Below are 24,532 nucleotides of genomic sequence, written 5' to 3' on the forward strand. Positions count from 1 at the left end.
TTAAGCCTTTATCTCTTTTTGCAACCCTTTTTGTTTCCACATTTCCCCTTTGGAGACTACTTTCTTTCAGCTGCTTTCCTTTCTCTCCTCCCACTACATCCCAAGTTCCAGAACTTTCCAGATTTCTCCGCCCACCCTCTGGCAAAATCTACTTTTTCTAAAACTCCTTCCCAGGGCTAATTTTCCCAAAGTGAATCTGAGTACCAGAACCATGGTCTGGAGATAAAAACAATGACTTTACATTATGCTTCCAAAATAAAAACAACATTTGACAGCTGAGGCCTTCCATGCGCTTACTGGGTTCCACGGGGGGTCCACAGGTGGTAGAGGAGATAGTTTCAGTACTGTTCACAAAACCTTTTCAGTAGAACCCTCTTTTGCCCATCAGATTTCTGATGTACCCAGTTTATCTCAAGCTGAGATTGTATACTTATTTCATCCAAAACTTGGATGGCAGATTGTTCCCATCCCGGGGATACTTGGCAGCTTGCTGAGAAGGAATGTGAGACGATTGCCACATACAAGGGGAAAGAGCACTGGGATGGATTGGTAATGTCTGCCCAGGAGAAGAGGAGGGCAGGCCCTTACAGACCATCAGTGTTTGTCACCCTTGAGGGACGCAGGGAGAGACCACAGTAGACCCTGACCTGTCTCTGGCCTGAGGAATGTCCCCTACAGCCTGAGAGCGGGGACCTCAAAACGGCAGCAGCAGCACACAGGAACCTCATTAGAAATGCGGACTCTCAAGCCCCCCATCTCCCTAGCCCACCCTACTCAGTCAGCTTCTGCGTTTTCACAAGATTCCCAGGGGATTCATAAGCACATTAAAGTTAGAGACACGGGGGGCCTAGTGGATCTTCCTGCCAGTTGTCTCTCCTGAAGGTTCTTACCGCTGGACAAGCTCTGCTGGCCTGGCTGCTCTCACCAGCAACTGCACGTCTCTCTTCTACGACAACAGATGGTCAGGAACAGAGCTGGCTCTCTGCGTGATGGGAGGCATTCCCTTCAACCCTGTATTTGGGAGGTTTAATAATAGGGCCACTGTGTGCGAAACCAAACCATGTTTCTGTCTCACGCCATGTTGCTTCTGTCCGCAGGCAATCTATAAGATGGTCTCCTCTGTAATGAAAATGCCTGAAGATGAGTCGACCCCAGAGAAGAGGACAGAAAAGATCTTCCGCCAGATGGACACCAATAGAGATGGTAGGAGACCATGGCTGCTTTGCTTCACTTTGCTTTGCTTTGCTCTGCTCAAGTGGGGCGGGGGTGGGCTGCTGGAGGGGCTGGGGTATCCGGGCAGGGAAATTCCACTCGAGGACAAGATACTGGCTGTAAGGACCTGGCTCAAGGCCCTTTGTGAAAGTGGCTTATCCTGCTTGCCCCCTGTAGGGGGAAGATGGAGGCTGGATCCTGCAGGCCAGCGAATCAGAAAGTGGGGAGGGGCTTGTTATCCACCCAGAGCCTAGTAGCTTTCATCCCAGCCTGCCCAGGGGGTTTTGTTGGGGTTTCGTGCCCATGCTCCAAGGTGTTGGGTTTCCTGGAGCCAAGTGGGACCCCTCAGCTGTTGGCGGGTGAGGTGGCCAGCAGATTCCACCCTGAGGGAGCCGCCCACAATTCAAATCCAACAAGAGGATGCAAAGCAAACCAAAATGAAAGGAGAGATGGATTTCGAACTCAAGAACAGTGGATTTTAGATGTTGGATTGCCAGACAGAATACAGGAGGCACAATTAAATTTAATTTTTGGATAAATAACAAATGACTTTTGAGTATAAGTTTGCCCTATTCAATATTTGGGACATACTTTAAAAATCGTTGTTTATTTGAAATTGAAAGTTAGCTGGGCATCCTGTATTTTATTTGCTAAATCTGGCAACCCTAGTTAGATATAATATCTGAGTTTGAAGTGCTAACACAGAGCTCGGTCCATAATAAGCCCTGAGCCATCTATAGCTCTTGCTTTTATTTCCAGCTTGCCTGTTCTGCTGGGCATCCCCAGCAATTCTTGTCAGTGATGAGCAAATGCAGTCATATACCCCCGACGGAAGGCTTTGTCGCAGAGCGAGCCTCAGGTTCTATCCCTATGCCCTCTGGAGCACCAGCTGCCTGAGAATCCAGGTTTGCAGGGTACAGGCCAGTCTGTTTGCTTTGTTTCTCCACGAAGGTGCCATTACATCCTGTTTCTCTATGTGCCTTGATTCACAGCGAATAGTTTGTTTTGCAAAGACTAAACAAACGGGATTCTTTTAATAGAATGATAAACTCGCTGACATTAAACTGCACATTTTGCTGATACTCCAGGGGAGCACAGGTGGGCTTGTGTCCTGCCTGAGGCCCAGCCCCCTATTCAGAATAGGGCTGAAAGATGGGAGAAGATCCAAACACTGCAGGATGGAACCCTCACTGCGAGAAATGAGAGCCTCTGCTCTGGGCCTTGGCCACAATGGGGTCACAGAGCCCTGACGGGGTCAGCATTCCCCAAAAGCATCTCGTTGCTAAAAGCCCTGTGCTTTCCTAAGGGAAAGCCTTGGGTTAAAAAAAAAAAAAAAAAGTGGCGGGGGGGCGGGGCGGAGCGGAGTGGGAGCCGTACCGGGAGGGGCTTTAAGTCTGCAAGGGGTCAGACTCCGCCCGACCAGGAGACTCGGTGCTTTGGCTCAGGGCTTCTAGACCCTCCCGCTGTTACATTCCTCTTGGAGAAGCTCTTTGCATCTAACCCCTGGCGGCTGACTTGAAGAGAAAAGTCTGGGCCCCCAGCAGGTTAGCTGGGAAGCCAATCCGGGAGCACGCGGGTAGTTAGCCCGAGGGAGCGGATACATACGCCGAATGCAGGGTTTACCCTGCCTCAACGAGAAAGGGGGAGAAGCTTTGCCTCCCCACCAGCAATATGACCGAGGAAACTTCTCGAAGGGAATTTAATACATACTCTAGCTTGGGCAAGAAGGAAAAGGACATCGAGGAGGAGTGGAATCCCAGGCAGCCAGTCTCCCCCGCCCAGCCCATTGGGGTAGGAGGAAAGTGCCCTGATTGACGGGAGGGGCCGAGCGCGGCACCTCTCTGCTTCTCGGAGCCCATACCCCTCGCCTGGATGGAAGGGCAGCCGTCCTCACACCTTGGCCCAAAGAAGGGGCCCTCCCCCCATATGTCTCTTCGGGCCCCTCTGCGCACATGCAAACCTAGGTGTACCCGAGTGACCCTCAGGAGCCCAGAGGGCCCAGTGAGCCCGTGGGGACGGCCTTGGCGCTGCAGGAGCCCAGCCCAGCCCTGAAAGGCGCGAGCGCCATCTGATCCACAGACACCGAGACCCTCCAGGGCGCCTGCAGCTGGGGGGGGGGGGCCACCCGGGGGGGGGCCACCCAGCAGCCCCGCAGCCCCGCAGCCCCGCAGCCCCGCAGCCCAGGGCCGGGCACACAGAGCTCTCAGGAGGCCGCGTGCTGCGCTGTGCGATGCTCAACGAGCCCCGGGGTCTCGGCTCGGAGAGACGGAAGGTGGGCCTCACGGCGGTTGTGAGACCCCGGGAAGAGGTGGGCCGCCGCCGCCGGCCCCAAGGTGCAGCGGGAAGCCTACGTTCATGTGGTGGCCGCCAGCCGCCACTCACCGGTCCTCTTGCTTTCTAGGAAAACTCTCCCTGGAAGAGTTCATCCGAGGGGCCAAGAGCGATCCGTCCATAGTGCGCCTCCTGCAGTGCGACCCCAGCAGCGCCGGCCACTTCTGAGCCGGAAGCCCCACCAACTGTAGAGCTGCTTGTGTTCCCTTTGGAGTTTCCTTTTTAACAAAAAAAAAATTTTTTTTTTGCCAAACAATATTGACGGTGATGCTGTTCCCCGTGTGGTCGGATGCACCTCCCTCCGTGCCGCCTGCAGCTTCTTTTGTCGTGGACGCTTCGTGGGAATGTCTAGAGCCCCCCGCGCTTGTGGAGAGCATGAACAGTGCTGCCGTGCACAGACTTTGTGGTGTTCATTGTTCTGACGATTTTTCATCGTTATTATTATTACCTTTCCTTTGATTCGAAAGTCTGTGTTCTAAAACTGAAGACTGGGGGAGGCAAGAGAAGAGAAGAGAAAACAATCCAGTCCAGTGATTGTATTGCAAGCTTGAGGGCCCTGTTTGGAAAACAAAATTCCCCACCTGGGTCTGGAGTAACACATGCCCTAGGGGTGACGGCACCAGATGCTCGATTTCCCAGGGACCAGGAATCCTCCGGGCCAGGCTATTAAAGGGGCCTGGGGGATTCCCGCCTGGAGGCCCACCCCATCCTCTTCCCCAGCAGGCTTTAGTTTCTAAGCTGTGAACATTTCAAGGTAAATTCATAGAGGAGAGGAAAAAGATGGCTCAGCTATTTCTTCCCAGGTTTACACTAGTTGAGCTAAGATGAGTTTCTCTGGAAATTAAACACAAATGGTAATTTATATTTCAAAACCAGACCCATCTTGTTGCCTATTGTAGTTTAAAAAAAAAAAAAAAGATTGCTGTATATAAAATACTGGGTATTGCAGACGAACTTAAGTGTTTTGCCTTGTTTAAATGAAATGCATGTTTAGTGAGCACTAATACAATCTTATTACAGGAGACTGTTTTCAGTAGCTTGTTGTGAAGTAAGCCAGCTATAATGAATGTCTATGTCTTATTTTAAAGTCATATCCGTCTTTGCACAAATGCACCAATCAACAGGTATATTTTATATATTCCAGAAAAGTACAAAGTAACCATGACCAGAGCCCAACCTTAATTTTGAATGCTTTTCCGGTGGTAGTGCCTCGGGAATAGAAGTGGGGCAAGTTTGAGTGGGATGTGTCAACTGGAGCACCAGAAGGTTCATATTTATTAGAGATGTGGGTTTGCCCACCCAGCCCAGCAGCCCGTTGACAGTCCTGGATCAGAGGTGTGGTGCTTTTCTGAGCAGATAATATTCTGTAGCTGTTCCCACCCCCACCCCAAATAGCATAAATTCTCGGGACTGCCCAATGCTTTAATCCACATGTATGGTTAGGAAGCCATGGCTGGAATGTTGACTTTTCCATGCCTCTAGCGGCCCTGAAAAGAGTCAGAGGTTGGGCATCATCTGGTTCATCTTGAAGAAGGCATAGGCAAGTGTGTCTGTGATTTCCAAGGCCCACCCTGGGGAACCCAAAAGGATCTTGCATCATCGTGTTCTCTGAATGCAAATTTCTATTTACAGAAGTGACAATACAAATTTGAGTTGCTGTTTGGTCTGATGACCTCATACATCCTAATTTGAATTGAAAGGTAAGAGTACAAGTTGCTGGTCACAGGTAAGTCATATTTTCACAAGCAGTAGGCATGGGGAAGTCCAAACACTCAAGGATGTAGACGGGGAGATCCTGCCCCAAGAGAAGGCAGAGAGGTCTCCTTGGCTGCAGCCAAGCTACTTCCTGTAGACCATGAACCACAGAAAGATAAACTTATAACCATGAGGAAAATGATGCTGAACCCATTCTAACCTCTAGATTCCTGTGTATTACTCGATTCCATTTAAACTGATAGTAACAATCTGAATTTGTATGGTTGACCAAAACGAACCAACTTGGCAGGGTGAAATTTTGAGACCTGGACTCAGTAAAATAATCTCCATCTTCCTCTGAGTGTCAGGTTTTTTAATAGTGGTTCTATACTGTGAGACTTGCTGAGTCCCTCCATTGGCCAAGTGGTAAAATCTGGTTTTGAAAACTAGGGAATTAACCTAAGATGCGGCGTGCACAGTGGCAAGGGGACCCGGCACCTCTATAGGTGATGTTCAGGAGCTGCCTCCCACTTTCTCCTGCTCTTGATTGAAGAGCTAATTCCTCCTTTAGTTCTCCTTAGATGGCGGAGTCAGTTAATGTTGGGGAAAGCCCGCCTGGGCTCTGTCCTCAGTCATGACATCTTACTGAGCCAGACTCACTCCGTTCCCTAGAACCTAGAGCTGGAGTGAGAAGCAGTGGAGAGCGTCTCCAGCTGTTAAGAAAACAAAGCAGTCGCACGGCTGATGAATGCTGGCACGCCCGGGATGGACGGAAAATAGTCCTTGTCCTTGCCTGCCATTGACCCTGTCTGTATTTTCTTGAGGGTTGTTTTCGCATTCTCCTCCTTCCCAGGATGGCCTTTGTATGTCTGATCCAATGCACTCAAGTGTGGCCAAGGGACTCGGCAGCACCCAGAAGGCTGAATGCCTAAAAGCTTATGTCACTCCTGTGCTGGGCTGTTCATTGCCATTGCTGTGTTGAGGGGCCTCTGGAAACGGAGTCTGTTCTGTCTGAAATCAGGCCAGCCTGTGATGTTCAAGGGACTGGAATAAAGTGGCTTACGACTTGAAGGATGATGCAGAGTGGGCCGACTGTTCGTATCCTTGTTTAGGGTGGGGAAGGGGTGTTGAGGGCGCAGTCCCATCCCATTGATATGCCCTGGGGGCACTTTCCACAAGTGAATTTAGTAATTTATGAATCCCTCCCCGTGGCATGGGTCCTATATCAGTTGACTTTTGTGTTACTCTAGCTTGGCATTCGAGAATGTTGCTGATTTAATATGATGGTCTGGGACATGAGGTTTCCGTGCCTAAACTCCTGCTCCAGCTGAATCTGTGCCCGACTGAGGGCCCAGATGCTGTGCTGGCCACCTCCTGGGTGTGCTTTCTGCTCTACAGGCACAAGGAAGCAGGGTTTGTGAAAGCGGGGATGAGAGGGTCTGCTGGACCCAAAGCCCTGTCCGAAAGCATCCTTGGTCTACATGTGGGCTAACTTACTTCCCTCTGCTCATGGCCTTCACTTTCGTACCTCCTCTCCTTCCTCACAACTGGAGCTATAAATTCTAGTCTCAACATTCGGTGCACCGGAAGGAGAAACTGAGGCAACTTCCTCTTCAGTGGGAAATTAACATCCCCCTCTCCCCTCTCGCGGCTTCTCAGGCTGGAGAAGAGTCTATAGGAAAACTGACATGATACAGAGCCCATGGCCTCAAAGCCAATTCAGATCAAGGTGCTTGCTGCTGCTTGTCCTTGGCCTTGCCTCCAGCACAGAGGCCGTGAATGTAGGAAAAAGGGGCTGAATGTCAGCTTTGGTAGGTGTCTCATGGGCCAACCAGACCTCATGTAGGAGCTGAGTTGGCCTGGAGGGGAGTCTTTTTGTACCTCACAGTTTCTCTCTGTAGACCAGCAATGGCCCTGATGCCCATGAGAACTGAGCATGAGTAATGCCATGTCACTCATGGCAGTGATGGTGAGGAGGTGGCTGGGACCCTCCAACCTGATCAAGAGCCTTCACTCGCACACCTGTTGGAGGTGAACCTGTTAATTTCCAGCACATTTGCAAGCCTGAGGCTCCTATTTTCAGGGTAGTGCCCCAACCCAGCTCTGGACCCCCTGACAGCCTAGTTCAGGCATGGGGGGGGGGAGGGGACGTGGGCCTAGGCCAGGTGAGGAAGAATCTGCCTGTTTTCTCAGTCAAGGCAGGGGGAGATCACGCTAGCTCCCTTTGGAAGAAATGGAGATGCTTCATGCAGGCCTCTCTTTATCTTTGTCAGGAGTATGCTTTCACTTTCCTGCAATTTTCTGTTTTTTTTTTAAAGTGGCTGAAGAAACAAAAGAAAGAAAATTGAGCCCTGTATTTTCCAAGGCAGTAGAGTATCAGTCAAATCCACCTAAAATAGAAAGATTGTTGCAGAGTGCAAAGATGTCCACACCAAGGGTCTAACCAATGGGCTATTCATTTCAAATAGATTTCTCTACACTTAAATGATGACCACATGTCCAGGACTTAGATAGGTCCTGGGCATTTGCTGCCCTGGGTGTTGTTAATGTGCCATTGACCCTCAGAGATACAGGGGCTCAGACACTTGAGTTGGCAGCCTTCCTAAAGTGAGATTAGCGTTTGGTGACCTCTTATCACATTGTGAAAGTCTAAGGGTAAGAGGGGATTGTATGCCTTAGGACTGGGGTGACTGCTGAGCCCTGACTCTCCCAGAGTGAACCCCTGTCCCGGTGCTGACGATGCCAGGCTGTTATCACTGGGCACATCACAGCCTCTGAGGATGGACTGCATCTAATGTGCCTCTTACTCCCCAGCACCGGACACAATGCCTGGTCCATAGTAACTGAGCTGAGCTGGCATAGCGATGAAGGCAAGAGCTGGTACTGGACCCTGTGGCCCTGACAGCTTTACCTACCCAGAGTCCCAGTACAGGGAGGTGTGGGGGGCGGGGTTGGCACACATGGGGAGCAGAGTTCACAGCAGGACTATGGCTGCCACGGGTCAAGGGAGGACTGCCTCAGGGGAGATGTGGAGACCAGTGCATGCCCGGCAGGACCTCCTCGGGCCTGTGGGGAATACATTCAGACCTCCTACTGAGACTGCGGAACATGGATCGTGGCAATGGGCCTTTGGCCCATTTCTAATCCCAGGATCTCTCTAGAAGCCTCCTCAACAAGCACTTCTCCTGACCTCCTCTTTGCTGCCCACTGGTCCAGGCACGGAGGCTGCTGAGGATGCCAAGGGGGTCAAAGTTGGTCAGAGAAAGCTTTCCCTAGGCGAATTTTTAGCCAAGATTTGAAAGCTGTGGACGTGGACAGACAGAGAGGTGGAAGAACATAGAAGCGCTACTTGTTTGGAACAGAGAGGCTCTCGGGAGCTAATCATGGAGGATGGCTGAAGGAGTGTGCGTGGCCACTGAGGAAATGCCGAGAAATACTGGGATTTGAGCTGACAGATACTAGCGAGGCTGTGGGTTCCAGGGCAAGAGACTGTCATGATGAGGTTGGCGTTTCAGCCACGTGGTTTTAGTCTCTGTGGAGCGGTGGGTGAGGAGGAACTAAGGGACAGGAAAGCTCTCGTGGCACATTGAAGTGGTGGTGAGGGAGCTGGGGCTGAGGCAGGCAAATGCAGATGGACAGAGCCTACTTCCTGCCCTGGGAACTGGAAGAATAGCCACGCTGGTGGCCTGTCGTGGTCACACCAAAGGCCTCGTGATGTCTTCAGCCCTCTTCTCATTTAACCTTGGGGTTGGGCACAACAAAGCAGCCAGAAGAGGAAATGTCTGCTGTGTTGGAGCCCAGGACCTGAGGTGCCCAAGGGGAGCCTAGAACCTTCCCCGCTCACACAGAGGCTTCTTTCCAGTCAGGCAAAGAGCCCCAATACCAACCTCGTGGAAAACACCGGACATTCGAGTGTTAGGAATATTTATTTTTTTCTTCTTAAAAATGTACAAAAAATAAAATAACTGTATTTATAGTTTATAGATTCCCCCTCTCCCATTTACAAAACTATTAAGTTACATTTGCCTTTGTTTTTTTTTTTTTTTTTTAACACGAGAGCAAATTGTCCATCTAGCAGTCTTCCTTGCTTGTCTTTAAGAAAGGGCTGTTCATAGAATTTGGCACAAGCCCTCTGCTTCTGTTGCATTTGCATAATTTTAAATAAGGAAAATAAATGTTTGATTCAGTTCATGCTTCTTAAGTTTCTGGGCTGGGACGTGCCTTAGTCTTTTAGGATCCAACTCCAAGATGACACCCGACTGCATTTTTCTGTTGGACCCAATTTCTAAACACCCATAAAGTCTAAGCAATTTGGGTAAGTATAAGAAAAACACTTGTTTCACATGTCCCTTGTCTTACATGGATTTTTTTTTTTTTTTAAAGCTTATTTATTAAGGGACAGAAAAAGAAGAGGAGGCAAGTTTTCCTATCTCTCTGGAGTGTTTTTTCTTGGACAATTTTGCTCATCAAAGCTCTGCTCATATACATAGTGAAGGCCACATCGAAGCTAAGCCATGGGCACACCGGGAACGCAGAGGGGACGTGGTAAGATGGGGACAGATCAAATGAGAGGGGACACTGCACCACCCTTTGCTGGCACTGACCTCATATGCTTTGTTCTGGCAGTGGTCACCGCGATCATTGCCCAGGGACCTGGGACAAAGGCAAAAGCCTCTCTGATTCATCTTCTGCCTAGGGCAGGATCAGCCAACATATTTTTCCCCAAAGGCTGGAGAGAGAAGGCTAGGTAACCCGTGTCAGATTGCCAAAGATTTTCTCTTTTTCCTACTCTGGAGTGCTGTGCCCCGGCCCAATAGTATTCGCCATTACGTCTGCCGATCGTGTCTGAAACCGCCCCTCAGGCAAGGAGCACGGGAGGCGCATTGTACATCATGCACTCCCAACAATGAGCCCCATTAGTACCCAGGAGGGTCCCCCAGATGCCGGTCCGGGGCATGGCAGTCACAGAGTGGAGGAGGAGGCGACAGACTGGAGCAGAGGTGAATCCAGGATGTAACCTTTGGCACCACAGAGAGGGGTAATGTGTCCAGAAGACACAGAAAGGTGCCTCCTCACCACACCCAGAGATCTTCCTAGGCTCCGCACCTGCCCGCCATTCCATTCAAATCCTCTGCAGCCTCCAGGACAAACAGCTGGGCTGGAAGCAGCCCTCCCGTCCGGCTCTGGGCCTCAGGGGCAGTGGGGTAGGAGGGCAGGGAGCCCTGGAAGAGAAAGCCCCCAGGTAAGACATCAAAGTGCTTTACAGACAAATGGGTCCTTACGGAGAACCTGTCCTAGACCTGGGACCTTGGGTGGAGGGTTTGCTGGCTAGTAAAAAGCTAGTGCTTCAACCCGCAAAGGTGAGCACAGACCCTAGACCACGTTCCTGTCCCCTCAAAGAGAACTGTGGCCTGGACGGTCCATGACGTCGTGATCGTTTGGGGAAGCGTTTCTTTTCATCTGCCAGGGCACCCAGCAGGAGGGCAAACCTTCTCTCTCCGTCTTCCTCTGGACGCTGCTTTCCGAAGGGCCAGGGCTCTTGGGGCATTCTCGCTCGCTCCCTCCACATCCAGCAGCTGGGAGCAGAGGCGGCAGAGCCCCGGGAGGCCGCTGTGGCCTGGAGACCCAGAGCTGAACTGTCGGCCTCGCTCTCGGGACCGCAGTTGGGCTTTAAGGGGGCCACTTGTGATGAAGGGCGTGCTTGTAAACTGCGAGGCACTCACGGTGGCCAGGATCCTCACGATAGCCAAGGAGTTCTGCAGGGGGCCCAAGAGACGGGGCCCTGGTGGCAACCCCCCTGCCGTCTCTCCAGAAAGTTCAGGCGGAGCCGACACCAAAGCGGGAGGAGCTGGGGCCTCAGACAATCTGACCTTTGCCACGAGATAGCTCAGAGGGAGAGTCAGGCAAAGCGCATCGCCGTGAGATAAACTCGGTGGCCTCCGGGGCGGGCAGTGCCCGTGGAGAGGGAACAGGGCGCCCTCTGCGGACAGGGACCGAGGCCCCGCGCGTGCCCACGGAAGTGGCCGTCTCGGCGCCCACTGCAGTCACCCGACACCCCGAAGGCCACTTCCCTCGCCCAGCACGTCTCCTGAACAGGACAGAGGCAGAAGCCTCTTGGAGAAAGCAGGGTCTCCAGGTAGGTGCCTCCCCCGGCCAGTGGCAGTAAACATGCCCACATACCACAGGTAGAATATATTATTGCCATATTATAAACACTATGTACACGGGTAGCCGGGCACACCTTCTAGGTTACTTACTAATTACACAGTGGCTGAATGTCTTCCTGTACATGGCCTGGTGGCCACTCGCTGGGAACCCCTGGGGGTATCGGCGAGGTGACCGTCCCAGAGCAGCCTGAAGGTTTCTAACCAGGAAGGGGCGTCCACCTGTCCCCTGACCTCTGATGAGGGAAACGGCTCGTTCTGTCCATCCACTCAGGAGACGTGAGGCGGTGAGACGGCAGGGGCGAGCATCCTCAGGCCCTTCGGGATGAATGGATGGAAGGGGAGGGCTCTGGACGGTGGCACCGGGAGCCAGCAGTGACCTGCAGAGCCCTGGCGGGCCTGGGCCCCGGGCTCCGGAGAAAGGTGGACAATAAATAAGGATCCAACAGGCGCAAGGCCCTTTCCCGAGGGGCTCGGGCTGCAGCTCCGCGGCAGGAGCCGGTGGGCGGACCAAACACGGGGCTTTGGGCCTCGGCCCGCTCCCCGGCGCGGTCGTGTAACAGCAGTTGTGAGATGGGCGAGGGGGGTCTGCAGGGCCCGGGCTTCCGGCTCCCCCGGGGAGAAAGGCCCTGAGGGCTGCTGCCCGGAGCAGGGCTCAGATCTCCATGAGCGTGACCTTGAAGCCTTCCAGCACGCTCTCCATGTTGAGGATGAAGGTGTCCTCGTTCGAGTAGTGCTCGATGATGTTGTCGTCCATGTTCACCAGGATGCTGCCAGGGACGGGGGAACAGAGAGGCCGTGACCAAGGCGCTCGGTGCCAGGGCGGGCTCCAGGCTGGGGGCTCCCTCAGCCGTGCTTTTGCAAGGGAGGCCAGGAAGGTGGGGGGTGGCGGGGGGTGGAGGGGAGAGGAGACAGGCAGGGAGAGAGGCTTCCACTCTGCAGCGGCCCCCAAACTGGCCCCCAGAAGCCACTCTGAGGAAAGCAAAACCTCGATTTCTCAGAACTAACTCCTTATGAAACAGGATTTCAGAGCTCATTCAACCCAAACCTTTTGCTTTCTAGATTGGTAAACTACAGCCCAGAAGTTAACAGAGCCTGAAATCACAGAGTTAGCTATTGACAGGGCCAGGTCCCCAAACTATTTTCATTAAACCATATAGCCGCCTGAAAATGCATTTTAAAAAAGTATTCCACACTTAGGAGAAGAGGAAAATAAACAAGAGCTACAGGTACCCTTCCTCAAGCATGTAGTGTGTTCCAGTGTTTTGGAGACCTTGTGTTCAGTCCTCAGGGCAACCTTGAAGGCAGGTGCGATCATCACCACGTTGCAAATGAGAAACCTGAGCTCAGCAAGGTGAGATCGTGTCCCCAAGTTCACTCAGCTGGTTCACGGCTGAGCTAGGTTTTGAAACTGGCTTTGCCTCACTCTGAAGTTCATACTTTTACCACATGTGACCTACTCCTTGGTTAACCATCTGGGTTGGGTTTGGTTTTAAGAAAACCAACAACTTCCAGGGCCTGTCTATGATTTAGAAGTCCTTGAACCAATCCCCTTCTCTGAAGTCAGACAGATCTTGGTTTGAGAACTGACTCTCATTTTACAGCTATGTGTCATCAGGCAAGTTGTTTAGCCTTTCCACAAAAATAAGAATAACAACCCTGCTTTAGACGGTTGTTGTTAGGATTAAAGTATTTAGCGCAGGGCCTGAGACAGGGCTCAGTGGAAGTGAAATGTTACCATCGGCATGTGCATCGACACTGAGGGTTTCTGCTCAACATGAGACCTTGAGACACCGCTCAAATCTCACCAGCGAAGGCATACACTCAGCCTCCTGCACTGACTTTGGAAAGAACTGTAACATGCATTTTCGTGAGCTTTTCAACCAGGGCTCAAGTGGAAAGGGTTTCCTGCTTGGCTCCAAATTAACCGAGAGACCACATCATTCAAAAAGCCTGAGTATCCCAGATAATCAATTTCCTTTATGAAAGAGGCCCAAAGAAGAGTTTAAAGACCTATTTTCTGCTTTTTGTAAGAAAATAGCTCCAGAAGCTGACTCTAATGGAGACCCTCTCCTGGCACTAAATCCAGCTCCGTGGCAACTAAACTTGGAGCCTCATACACAGGAGGCCCTGGGAGGGCTGGAGACAGCAGATGTGCGAGCTAAACACTAGGGCTTTGGGGCCACGGACCTGGGTTAAATCTGCGCCTCACCTACTGAACATGAGACTTTGGGCAAGTTGCTTAGCCTCCGTCAGCAATAAATTATGGATAAGAATCTACCTGAGTGGTGAGGAATAATAGAACAATACACATAAAGCACTTAGCAGGGGGCCCAGAACCTACTGAACACCAGATAAATGAGAGCTGTTGTTCTTAACAGTGAGAACAAGCAGGTCCAGTAATCATTTCGATCATTATGTTAGTAATGACCTCAGAAGACTCCCCTATGCCCTGAATCCTTTGTATTCCTACTGTGCTGCCCTGAAACCAGCCCCAAGAGCAGCACGTGATTCCCTATAAACTCTGCTCTCTGCAGAAGGGCGACCTTGCCACTCTCCCCAGGGCCACTCTCACCACTTCCAGACCCCTCTATTCTACCCACTAATCCTGTCATTGGAGGGGGGCATCTCAGCTGACATCATGACAACGCACTCTCACCCCCCGCTCTCTCTCATTAAAGGTCTTCAAAATGCGTGGCACATGTAAGCTGCTCAGCACGCCTTTGGAAGGATGACAGATTTTTATAAAAGGCAGACAATAGAACTAACAAAAGACGGGCACCATCTTGTTTTTTTTAAAGGCACTGTATAGACATATCTGATTGGGAAATCAATTTAAGTTCCGTTTCTTTCTTACCCTTTTTTGCTTTTCTTGTAAAGCTTTGTTATCTTTTCCACGGGCAGCCCATATTTCTCAGATATCTGCAACCAATAACAAAAAGGCAGGTGAGTGTGGAAGGGGAGCCAAGCAGAGATGAGAGAAAATTCCAACTTCACTGTCCTGGAAATGTTTCTGGGTGCCAGTGGCCTTCACTCATGAGTCAGACTCTCAAAAAGGCTCATTTGCAAGGCTCTCCCTTTGGACAAACCATAAATCAGTCAACAAAAAATTCACCCACAGGAGAATTTAATCTATGATGAAGGTGTCATTTCAGGTCAGTCACAAAAAGATGGACCTTAATCATGATGTTGGATTAAATAGGTAGCCATATAGAAAAAAATTAACAAGTTAAGTCAGATCCCTTCTCCACGACTTCCATCAAAATAAATATCACCAAAGATTTACAGGGAAAAGATGAAACCATGCAAGAAGAAACCATGAATCAACTCTTTGTATAGATATCACGTTTAAGTAAGGAAGATGCCAAGCAAGCTATGAAACCTGAAGAAAAAAGGCCAAAACGTTGATAAAGCAGCATAAAATGAAAAATACCAGTATAGGCAAAACCACCCAAAAAGCTGAGGACAAACAATACACTGGGAAACATTTTTGCAGCACAAATGACAGACATGGAACTAACTTTCTTAAGTTAGAAAGAACACCTCCAAATTAAAAAAAAAAGGACTAACATGCTCCCTCTGGCAGCACATACACTAAAATTGGAACAATACAGAGAAGATGAGCACGGACCCTGCACATGGATGGCGTGCAAGTTTGTGAATCGGTCCATATTCTTTAACACGAATGTATTTACAAAACAGAAACAGACTCAAACAGACATAGAAAACAAACTTACGGTTACCAAAGGGGAAAGGGGGGAGGGAGGGATAAATTAGGAGTCTGGGATTAACAGATACACACTGCTGTATATAAAATAGATAATCAATAGGACCTACTGTATAGCACAGGGAACTATATTCAATACCTTATAATAACCTATAATGGAAAATAATCTGGAAAAATACATACATATAACTGAATCACTCTGCTGTACACCTGAAACTAACATAATATTATAAATCAACCATGCTTCAATTAAAAGAAAGAAAAAGACTAACAATTCAATGGGAAAAGGAAGAAAACAACATAAAGAAGTAATTCACAGAAAAAATACAATAGGACAATAAGCAAATTAAAAAATGCACCACCTCAGTAATAATTTAAAACTTCAAATTAAAACAGCAGGATACTACCTTTAATCTATGAGACTAACAAAAACTGAAAAATTGATAATACAGTGCCAGCCAAATGGTAAGAAACAGCAACTCTCATAGCCCATAGATAGGAGAGCAACAAGCTCAACCTTTTTGGAGGGAAATTTGGCAGAAGCTATTGAAATTTAAAAGGCATATATCTTTTGACCCAGATAGTCCACATCTAGTAATCTGGTGTACAGAAATACACTCAGATGTATGCAAAGCTCTTCAAAGCATCACTGTTCATAACACAGAAAACTGTATATAACAAACATTCATTAAGCACATTTTGATATTCGCACAGTTGAAAACCACGCTGTCATGCAATCATTAAAAGAAATGCAGGACGCCTATATGAAAAAAATGTCCTTAACATACTAAGTGAAAAAACACAAATTGCAAAACACTGTATATAGTGTGATCCCACTTGTATTTTTTTTTTTTTTTTTAATGAGGATCTTGAATCAGATGCGTATGTTTGATTGATTGATTGATTGATTGATTGATTTTGGCTGTGTTGGGTCTTCGTTTCTGTGCGAGGGCTTTCTCCAGTTGTGGCAAGCGGGGGCCACTCTTCATCGCGATGTGCGGGCCTCTCTCGTTGCGGAGCACAGGCTCCAGACGCGCAGGCTCAGCAGTTGTGGCTCACGGGCCCAGCCGCTCTGCGGCATGTGGGATCTTCCCAGGCCAGGGCTCGAACCCGTGTCCCCTGCATTAGCAGGCAGATTCTCAACCACTGCGCCACCAGGGAAGTCCCCACTTGTATTTTTTAAAAAATACATGTGTAAGTAAATAGAAAATATCTGAAAGACCCACCAATCTATTAACAGTGGCTACCCTGGAAGAATGGACAGAAACAAGGAGATTCTTTTTCTTTTCACGTTGTACAATTCTGTACTATTTATTTTTACAGTAACCATGATTCAGTTTTATAAATATAAAACTATAAATATAAAGTAGTATAATAATAGTTTAGAGATGGATTCTAGAGACACCTACCCAAAATGCTTTTTCTCTCCCAAATCCAATCCACCCACCTCTTGTGAGCCGAGTGGCTGGCAGGGCTCACAAACAGGGCAGGTGAGGTTTGGGACTTGGACTACTGGGCAGTCTAGCAGGGGCTAGGAAAAGAAGCCAAAGAGCCCTGGGACAAAGGTGGGATAGCTTTGGCTCCTGGGAAGAGCTTATTTGCCAGAGAATCAGATTCCCACCCATCCACCCCTTACACTGCACAGGAAGAACTCCCACCCCCTCCCCCAAGCCCCAAAGGAGCAGAACAGGTGGGCCGAGGGCTGAGACAGCACAGGTAGACTGGGAAACAAATGGCCTGCCTGTTGCACGTCACTGCTCCGTCACTGATGGAACTGCCTCACAGCCATACTGGAGCCCAGATGAGCCCAGCACATAAAATAACACGGCCTGTGGGCAGCAAAGAAAATGGACAGAACTTATGTGGACGGCATCCATGTGAACAGAACATAAAAGAGCACTTATGAAGATTGCTGTACAGCACACAAGTATAAAATTCTGATCTAAATATATGATTATTGAACTAAAAAATCTGTAAAGGTCAATAAATGAATCGAAGGCCGGGTGGTCGATTCAGCAAACCAATCGCGTTAGGAAAGATCGATTAGAAAAACCATTTCAAGTGCAGAGCAAAGACACATAGCATAGATGGAAATCATGAAGGGAAAAAAAGAGAGATCTGAAGAACAGAGACAGCCATACCTGATGTGACTATCCAAAGTCCCAGACAGAGAAAAAGGAGCCAATGGAGAAGAGGAAACAATTAAACAAATAATAGAGGAAAGACCCATGTTTTTAGATAGGAGGGGTATCCTGAATCCCAGGAAGGATCAATGAGAAAAGACCCATGCATCTGGCCATTCTGAAAAGTGCCAGATCTCCAAGGGTAATGAAAATAAAACATCCTGGAATGTCCCAGACAGAAAGTACAAGTTACCAAAAAAAGAAAAGAAAAAGAATGAACCTGGCTTCAGTCTTCTCATCTGCAACACTAGAAACCAAACTGGAATAACCCCTACAGACTACTGAAAAAAGGGACTTTACCCCAAGAATTCTGTACACCAACAAGCTCTCCCTCACTTCTCAGGTTAAAGAATGGCATCTAAGAAATGCATTTCACCCAAATATCCCATTTGAGGAAAATACTCACAAAAGAACTCTAGCTAAACTGAATATGCATCAGAATAAAGACTTCAGCAAAGCAAAGGGGGAAGAAAACAAGCAACCCAGTGTTGTACCATAAATATATATACACATATACACACACACACACACATGAAGACAGACTATATATACTCTCTATATAACTATAGATCTATAGTTATATATGCATACATAATGTATATATATAGATATAGATAGATATATATGGTCCATATATAGATATATAGAGTTATAGGTATGTATAACTACCTATATATAGTTAAATGGACTGGGAATGTGAAATAAGTGTTAAATAAGGATTCTTGAAGTAAAAAGAACATAATGGAAGGAAAAGTCTAATTGTGTCCTAGAGAGAAAGTACTAAACAACAGCGACACCAAGAAGCGTGGAGTGTGTGGGAACAGCGTGGGGTAAACGTTTCAGCGGACTCGTCCTAGTGAGCGGAGGAGGGGAGGAGAGGGGAGAAATGAAGGCTCTAAAGGTCTTTTCTCACCTGGGGGTGGTGGGAGCTAGAGAGTAGTGGTGTGGAAGACAGCTGGAAATTTATCTTCAAATCACAGAGCAATAAGGAGACTGAAACAATTTAGGGAAAGTACAGAATAACTTTCAAGAAAAGATGAGAAACAGTGACTTAATCCAACTGCAAAGCTAAAGAGAAAGAGGAAACTACAAAGTAAAACAAATAAAAACCAAAACATTTATCGTTGTGAGTTGCTTGGCCTGCAAGCGTCGGGTTTTGAACTTTGGTTGGTGTCATTTGGAACTTCTTTTTAAAATGAAATGGAAAAATAAAGCATGTTCCTTTGTCTACTCAACATCAGCAAGTTCATATCTCTTAGTCCCCCTTTTCTGAAAGAGAGGTGAATCTGATTCCTGGATCTTCTCTTTTCAGGGGTTTGACTCCCAGTTTTTCCCAAAGCATGAACTCATATACCTCAGCTCACAGATCAGTGGATAACAGTCAGGAAATTTGCATAAATCTGCATATCTGCCGGGAGTAGCGCAGCAGCCAGCATTCACTGAGTGCTTACTAAGTGCTTAGCGTATCAGCACAGGGAGTTCTGCACCTATTAACTCGCTCAATTCTCGCATCATTGCAACAGAATAGGTGTTTTTATGAGACCTGTTTCTCGGGCAAGGAAACTCAGGCTTAACACTCATTAAGTAATCAGGGTCCCTCAGCTAGGAAGTGGCAGAGACAGGATTTAAAAGGTAACAGTCTGGCGGTCTGGTTTCAGATTCTAAGCTTATAGAGAAAAGGGGCATATGTTGGGCCTGTTTGGAGCAGGGCTCATGGACCCCATCCACTACCAAGAAGCAACTGGCAAAGTTGACATGGGCATCAGGCTGCCGAGGGCAACAGTCTCCAGGAGGGCAAAGTCCTGCCCTCTGTGCAGTTGTCAAAGGCAAAGGCAGAGGCAGCTGGATAAAATGCCACCCTAACACGGCGTCCTCTGCCTCCATGCCAGGCAAGGAAGTGGGCTTTGCCAAATCCAGAAGCCTGGAAAGAAGTGAGACCGTGCAGGATAGCATGTGGAGGAAGCTGGCCATCTGTCGGGAGGTTACGGAAGGAATCCTTCTGCCCAGGAGCTGGATAGTGTCACCACAACACTCCCCTTCCGCGTGCGTGGCAAGCACGTGCTTTGTGATAGTTCTCAGAGCGGGAGCATTAGGACTGCTTGGTTTTTTCTTTGTGTTTTTCAAGTCGTCTGAACTGCTCGTATATGTCCATCATTTTTAAAAGCTCATGATCAATATTTTTTTTTCTGTATTTGTCATCTTTTTTTTTTTTTATCTCTATGGTTAGCTTTTTTTTTTTTTTTTTTTAATGGCTGTGTTGGGTCTTCGTTTCTGTGTGCGGGCTTTCTCTAGTTGCGGCAAGTGGGGGCCACTCTTCATCGCGGTGCATGGGCCTCTCACTATCGCGGCCTCTCTTGTTGCGGAGCACAGGCTCCAGACGTGCAGGCTCAGTAATTGTGGCTCACGGGCCTAGTTGCTCCACGGCATGTGGGATCTTCCCGGACCAGGGCTCGAACCCGTGTCCCCTGCATTGGCGGCAGATTCTCAACCACTGCGCCACCAGGGGAGCCCCATGATCAATATTTTTAAGGACCCCCTAAGACTTCCTTGATACCCAAGAGGATCCTAGGTCTTGGACATATCTCATCAGTGTGTTACTGGCTATCTGATGATCTGGAACTTTTAGACTTTTACTCTGTGGAGAGTTCTCTTTGCCCAGAAACCTCAGATATGTGACAGGCAGAACTAGAGATTTCCATTGGTTTTCACCAACGTAGGACTCTGTCTTCCTGGTCTAGAGGCATCCAACACAACTGCCAGCTCTGGAGGCCGATGACTTTTATGTGGAGTTACAAACTGTTCAGTGTGGGCTCTAAGATGCACTTTTGAAAAAGGGGTGGCTCTTGCTTATAAATACTTCCTAGGTGGCTACATTTGACCTGTCAGTAGAATTGGGGAGGACAGGCCTGCATCTCCACGCATGAATGACTCAGCTGCACAGAAGGGGGTGCTACCGGGGCCACGAGCCACCTTTTCTCTGTGCACCCAGCCAGCTTCACCAGGGGAGAACACCCTTCTCTAGCCCCTTTGGCCTGAGGGAATCTCAATCTGCCTCTCCACCCCATAGCACTTACAGCCGTCTACTAAATATATATATTCGTTTATACAGTGTTTCTGTATTTAAAATTTTATTTATTTTTCTGGCTGCGTTGGGTCTTCGTTGCTGTGCGCAGGCTTTCTCTAGTTGTGGCGAGCGGGGGCTACTCTTCGTTGCGGTGCGCAGGCTTCTCATTGTGGTGGCCTCTCTTGTTATGGAGCATGGGCTCTAGGCGTGTGGGCTTCAGTAGTTGCAACACACGGGATCAGTAGTTGTGGCACATGGGCCCTAGAGCACGTGGGCTTCAGTAGTTCGGGTGCGTGGGCTCAGCAGTTGTGGCTCGCGGACTCTAGAGTGCAGGCTCACTAGCTGTGGAGCACAGGCTTAGTTGCTCCGCAGCGTGTGGGATCATGTAGGACCAGGGATCAAATCTGTGTCCCCTGCATTGGCAGGTGGATTCTCAACCACTGCATCACCAGGGAAGTCCTTATACAGTGTTTCTATGTGCTACTTTGAACACCTTGTATAGGAACTCATTTAATCCTTGAAACAACCCTACATCTCATTTTATCAGTATCTTCATAATAATATCCCATATTATTATTACTCTCATTTCAGAAACAATGAACCTGGGGTACAGAGAGGTTGAGTAACTTGCCCAGGGTCACACTACTCTGAAGTGTCAGAGCTAGGATTTAAACCCTGACTGTGTGGGATCAACCATCATACACACTACTTCTTGCCTGATGGCTTACTATTGCCTAAGCTTCTTTCCTTTAGTTGTTGTGAGCTGTGACTTGGAATGGTTATTCTTCTTGTAATAACTTTTCATGTGTGGACGTCTCCCTAAGGGGACTTAAGTTGCTCAAGGTCTTAAGTTGGCTCTGCCACTCTGTGGAGCTCAGGAAACCCCACATCTGTAAATGACGGTGATGACATCCGACCTGCCAAGTTCACAAGGATATTGTGAGGCTCAAGTGAAGCAATGCATGTGAAATACATGCCACCCATAGCACTTGGCATGGTGGTACATACACAGTGGATGCTCAGTTCAGTCAACAAATATATATGCTCAAACACCTGGGGATACACAGAAGCCCGCAGGAGACAAAGCCCCTGTTCTCATGAACTCTACATTCTACTGGGGAAGAGAGAAACAAAAAAGCAGAGTTAACTCAGGGATTGTTTGGGTGGAAGTGAAGGTGACATTTAACCCCACTGTGATCCAGCGAGACCACAGCTACAGAACACTTGAAGAACTAGCCAGATGTCACAGACAGGAAAGGAAGACACCAAGGAAAAAGGCGTAATGAATCAGTTCAGAATTGGTCTAGGTCAGTGGTTCTCACACCTGGCTGATCTCAGAATACCCTGAGGAACTGTGAAAAATACAGATTCCTGCTGCTCCGCCGCCCTCCCCCACCTCCACTTCAGCAGAACGGGAATCTGGGGTTGAGGACTGGGAATATGCATCCAAAACAGCTGCTAAAGGGGCTTCCCTAGTGGCGCAGTGGTTGAGAATCTGCCTGCCAATGCAGGGGACACGGGTTCGAGCCCTGGTCTGGGAAGATCCCACATGCCGCGGAGCGACTGGGCCCGTGAGCCACAACTACTGAGCCTGCGCGTCTGGAGCCTGTGCTCCGCAACAAGAGAGGCCGCGATAATGAGAGGCCCGCGCACCGCGATGAAGAGTGGCCCCCACTTGCCACAACTAGAGAAAGCCCTCGCACAGAAACGAAGACCCAACACAGCCAAAAATAATTAATTAATTAATTAATTAATTTAAAAAAAAACCCGCAGCTACTAAAGTAATTTTCAGCTTCACCACCATCCTAGGTAAGTCAGTTTCAGTAATATGATCTTAAAGGCCAGATTAAAGGTATGAAATTTGTCCAAAGGGCTTCTGTAGCTCATAAGTCAATCTTCCAGTCATTTTAGGGTCATTTAAAAAAATCCTAGTGCATTTGAAGAGAGATAGACGATACTTTTTGTTGTGTTCATTTCTGGTTTTGTTTTCCCCTTTTGGGGGGGGCAGATTCAGTAACAACAAACTCCATGCCAATGACAAATCCTGAGAACAGAAGAGATTACCAAACCCTCCAGCCAAGTGTTTCTCAGAGGGTGGTCCTCCATGCCCTGCTCTGAATTGCCTAACAATGCCAACCACATTGGTAACGTTCTTGTGCTTTTTAAAAAAAATTTCAGGTGAACAAATAAATAATTTTTGTACATATCATATAAATTCCCCACTTAAACCATTTAAAGTGTACAATTCAGTAGCATTTAGTACATTCACAATGTTCTGCAAACGTCAGGACTATGTAGTTCCAGAACAATTCATCACCCCAAAAGGAAACTCACTAAGTAGACTTTTCTCATTCACCTTTCACCCAACTCCTGGCAACAACTAATCTGCTTTTTGTCTCAATGGATTTGCCTGTTCTTGATATTTCCTATAAATTGTATGATTATACAATGTGACCTTACATGTCTGGCTAGCAATTCCACTCCTCAGTATACACCCCAAGGAATTGAAAACAAGTATTCAAACAAACACCTGTACCTGGATGTTCATTGCAGCACTATTCACAATAGCCAAAAGGTGGGGGGGAAAATCCAAATGTCCATCAACTGGTGAATGGAAAAACGAAATGTGGTATATCCATACAATGGAATATTATTCAGCCGTAGAAAAGAATGAAGTACTGATTTATACTACAACATAGATGAACCTCAAAAACATTATGCAAAGTGAAAGAAATCATCCACAAAAGACAACATAGTGTATGATTCCCCTGATAGTCACTGCCCTACACACTTTAACATGTTACTCCATAGCCCAATATGCTGTTTCAATGTAGCAGTTTTCCAGGCCAACAAAAATTCTAGAATGTCCCTTGGCAGTCCTGTTGTCTTCATCACCACAAAAACCCTGGATCTTCTACAACATAGTTGTACAGGGGAGTCAGATATCATATTCAATGTAGAGTCATATTCAGATGGATAATACATGGATAAAACATAAAATAACTTCCTGAGCCCAGGTTGGGTAATGCTAGACTAAACAGGGGATGAGAAGGGAGGGAGGGATTTCAGAATCTTACTTAAATCATTTTATAACTCTGCAATTTATATTTTTTTCTTAACCAAAAGAGGTCATATTTTATTTTGGATTACACTATCGCAGCTGGCAAGATACTTCCTAATCGTTTTTGTTCTGTATAGATTTGGAAGTTAAACGTATCTAATTTGGTTTCATGCAAAGAGACAAATGGAAACTCACAGTTTAAACTTTCTCTGTGGCGTCTTACTCTGATTAGCCTTAAACCGACAGGGAATTGGCAGTTTTTCAAAGTTTCCTTCTCCTTAAGATACTAATAATAAGCCAGACAGGGTGGAAATCAGTGTACCCATAAATCTCTGCTTTTTCTTTTTCCTTGAGAAAGCTCATTCCAGGGCCATCTCGAAGGCTGCATTTTAATAAATGGATTTCAGCTCAGGAGACTACATGCCGGTTTCTGGGAGGCTGAAGGGGGTTCATTGCTTACCGCTTCCATCAGGCCCCTCACAGTGGGGGATTTCAACATCAAGGCGTCAAACACGTCGTCTGTCTCCTTCCTCACGTACAAAAGCACTGAAAGAGAAGGGGCAGGAAGCCGTGACTGTGGAGCCCACGCAGCTGCCCCAGGAGACTGCTTCCCACCAGTGGCTGTTACAGATGAACATTCTGTAACTTCTTCCTGTAACCCCCAACAGAAAAACGTAATTTCCAGCAGGCTGATCCTAAGGAAACCCCAAACCATGTTCTGTTGGGTTAGGCAAAAAGTTCGAACTGCCCGAACGAACTTTTTGGCCAGCCCAATATTTAAATGCGTGCCGCTTCCACTGGATTTACAGACCTCTTCTTGGAAAATCATTGTCTTTGAAATAGTGTGGTTGCTCCTCCTGCTGCAGGAGTCCCTGGAATGGGTTACAGGGGGCCTGGCAGCGGGTTGATGGGCTGCAGCGCCACCGGCTCCTGCTGGGCTTGCTGACAGGCACACCCGCATGCTGGGCTTACGGCTCACCCCCGGGGCTTGCCCAGAGAGGCAGCTCTCATTAACTGTGTATCTGTGGTTAACGATCACTCCGCTAACGATAGCAGTAACCATTATCAGCATCCCAGAGCTTGTACAGACAAAGG

The 24,532-nt window shown here is 48.1% G+C and overlaps 2 protein-coding genes and 1 non-coding gene across 16 annotated transcripts in view; 2 read left to right on the plus strand and 1 right to left on the minus strand.

Moving 5' to 3' along the window:
* Positions 1-9,427, plus strand: part of NCALD (neurocalcin delta) — a 445,048-nt gene extending 435,621 nt beyond the window's left edge. For all 12 annotated transcript variants that reach the window (XM_057532218.1, XM_057532216.1, XM_057532215.1 and 9 more), the window contains 2 exons: positions 1,098-1,203; positions 3,614-9,427. In XM_057532218.1, coding sequence (XP_057388201.1) covers positions 1,098-1,203; positions 3,614-3,711 — 204 coding nt within the window. In that variant the 3' untranslated portion in view covers positions 3,712-9,427. The remainder of the gene's footprint in view (positions 1-1,097; positions 1,204-3,613) is intronic.
* Positions 9,428-9,527: 100 nt separating this feature from the next.
* GRHL2 (grainyhead like transcription factor 2) overlaps positions 9,528-24,532 on the minus strand; it is a 166,851-nt gene continuing 151,846 nt past the window's right edge. For 2 of the 3 annotated variants that reach the window (XM_007173397.2, XM_007173396.2), the window contains exons 14-16: positions 23,898-23,983; positions 14,260-14,324; positions 9,528-12,172 (exon numbers count right to left, since the gene is read on the minus strand). In XM_007173397.2, the coding sequence (XP_007173459.2) occupies positions 12,058-12,172; positions 14,260-14,324; positions 23,898-23,983 (266 nt within the window). In that variant the 3' untranslated portion in view covers positions 9,528-12,057. The remainder of the gene's footprint in view (positions 12,173-14,259; positions 14,325-23,897; positions 23,984-24,532) is intronic. The other variant, XR_450244.2, reaches the window with a different exon arrangement.
* On the plus strand, positions 14,973-15,079 carry LOC114236630 (U6 spliceosomal RNA). Its single transcript, XR_003622530.1, has one exon. It is a non-coding gene; the product is annotated as a U6 spliceosomal RNA (small nuclear RNA).

This window comes from Balaenoptera acutorostrata, chromosome 17 (genome assembly GCF_949987535.1).
Source record: "Balaenoptera acutorostrata chromosome 17, mBalAcu1.1, whole genome shotgun sequence".
Classification (NCBI taxonomy): Eukaryota; Metazoa; Chordata; class Mammalia; order Artiodactyla; family Balaenopteridae; genus Balaenoptera; species Balaenoptera acutorostrata.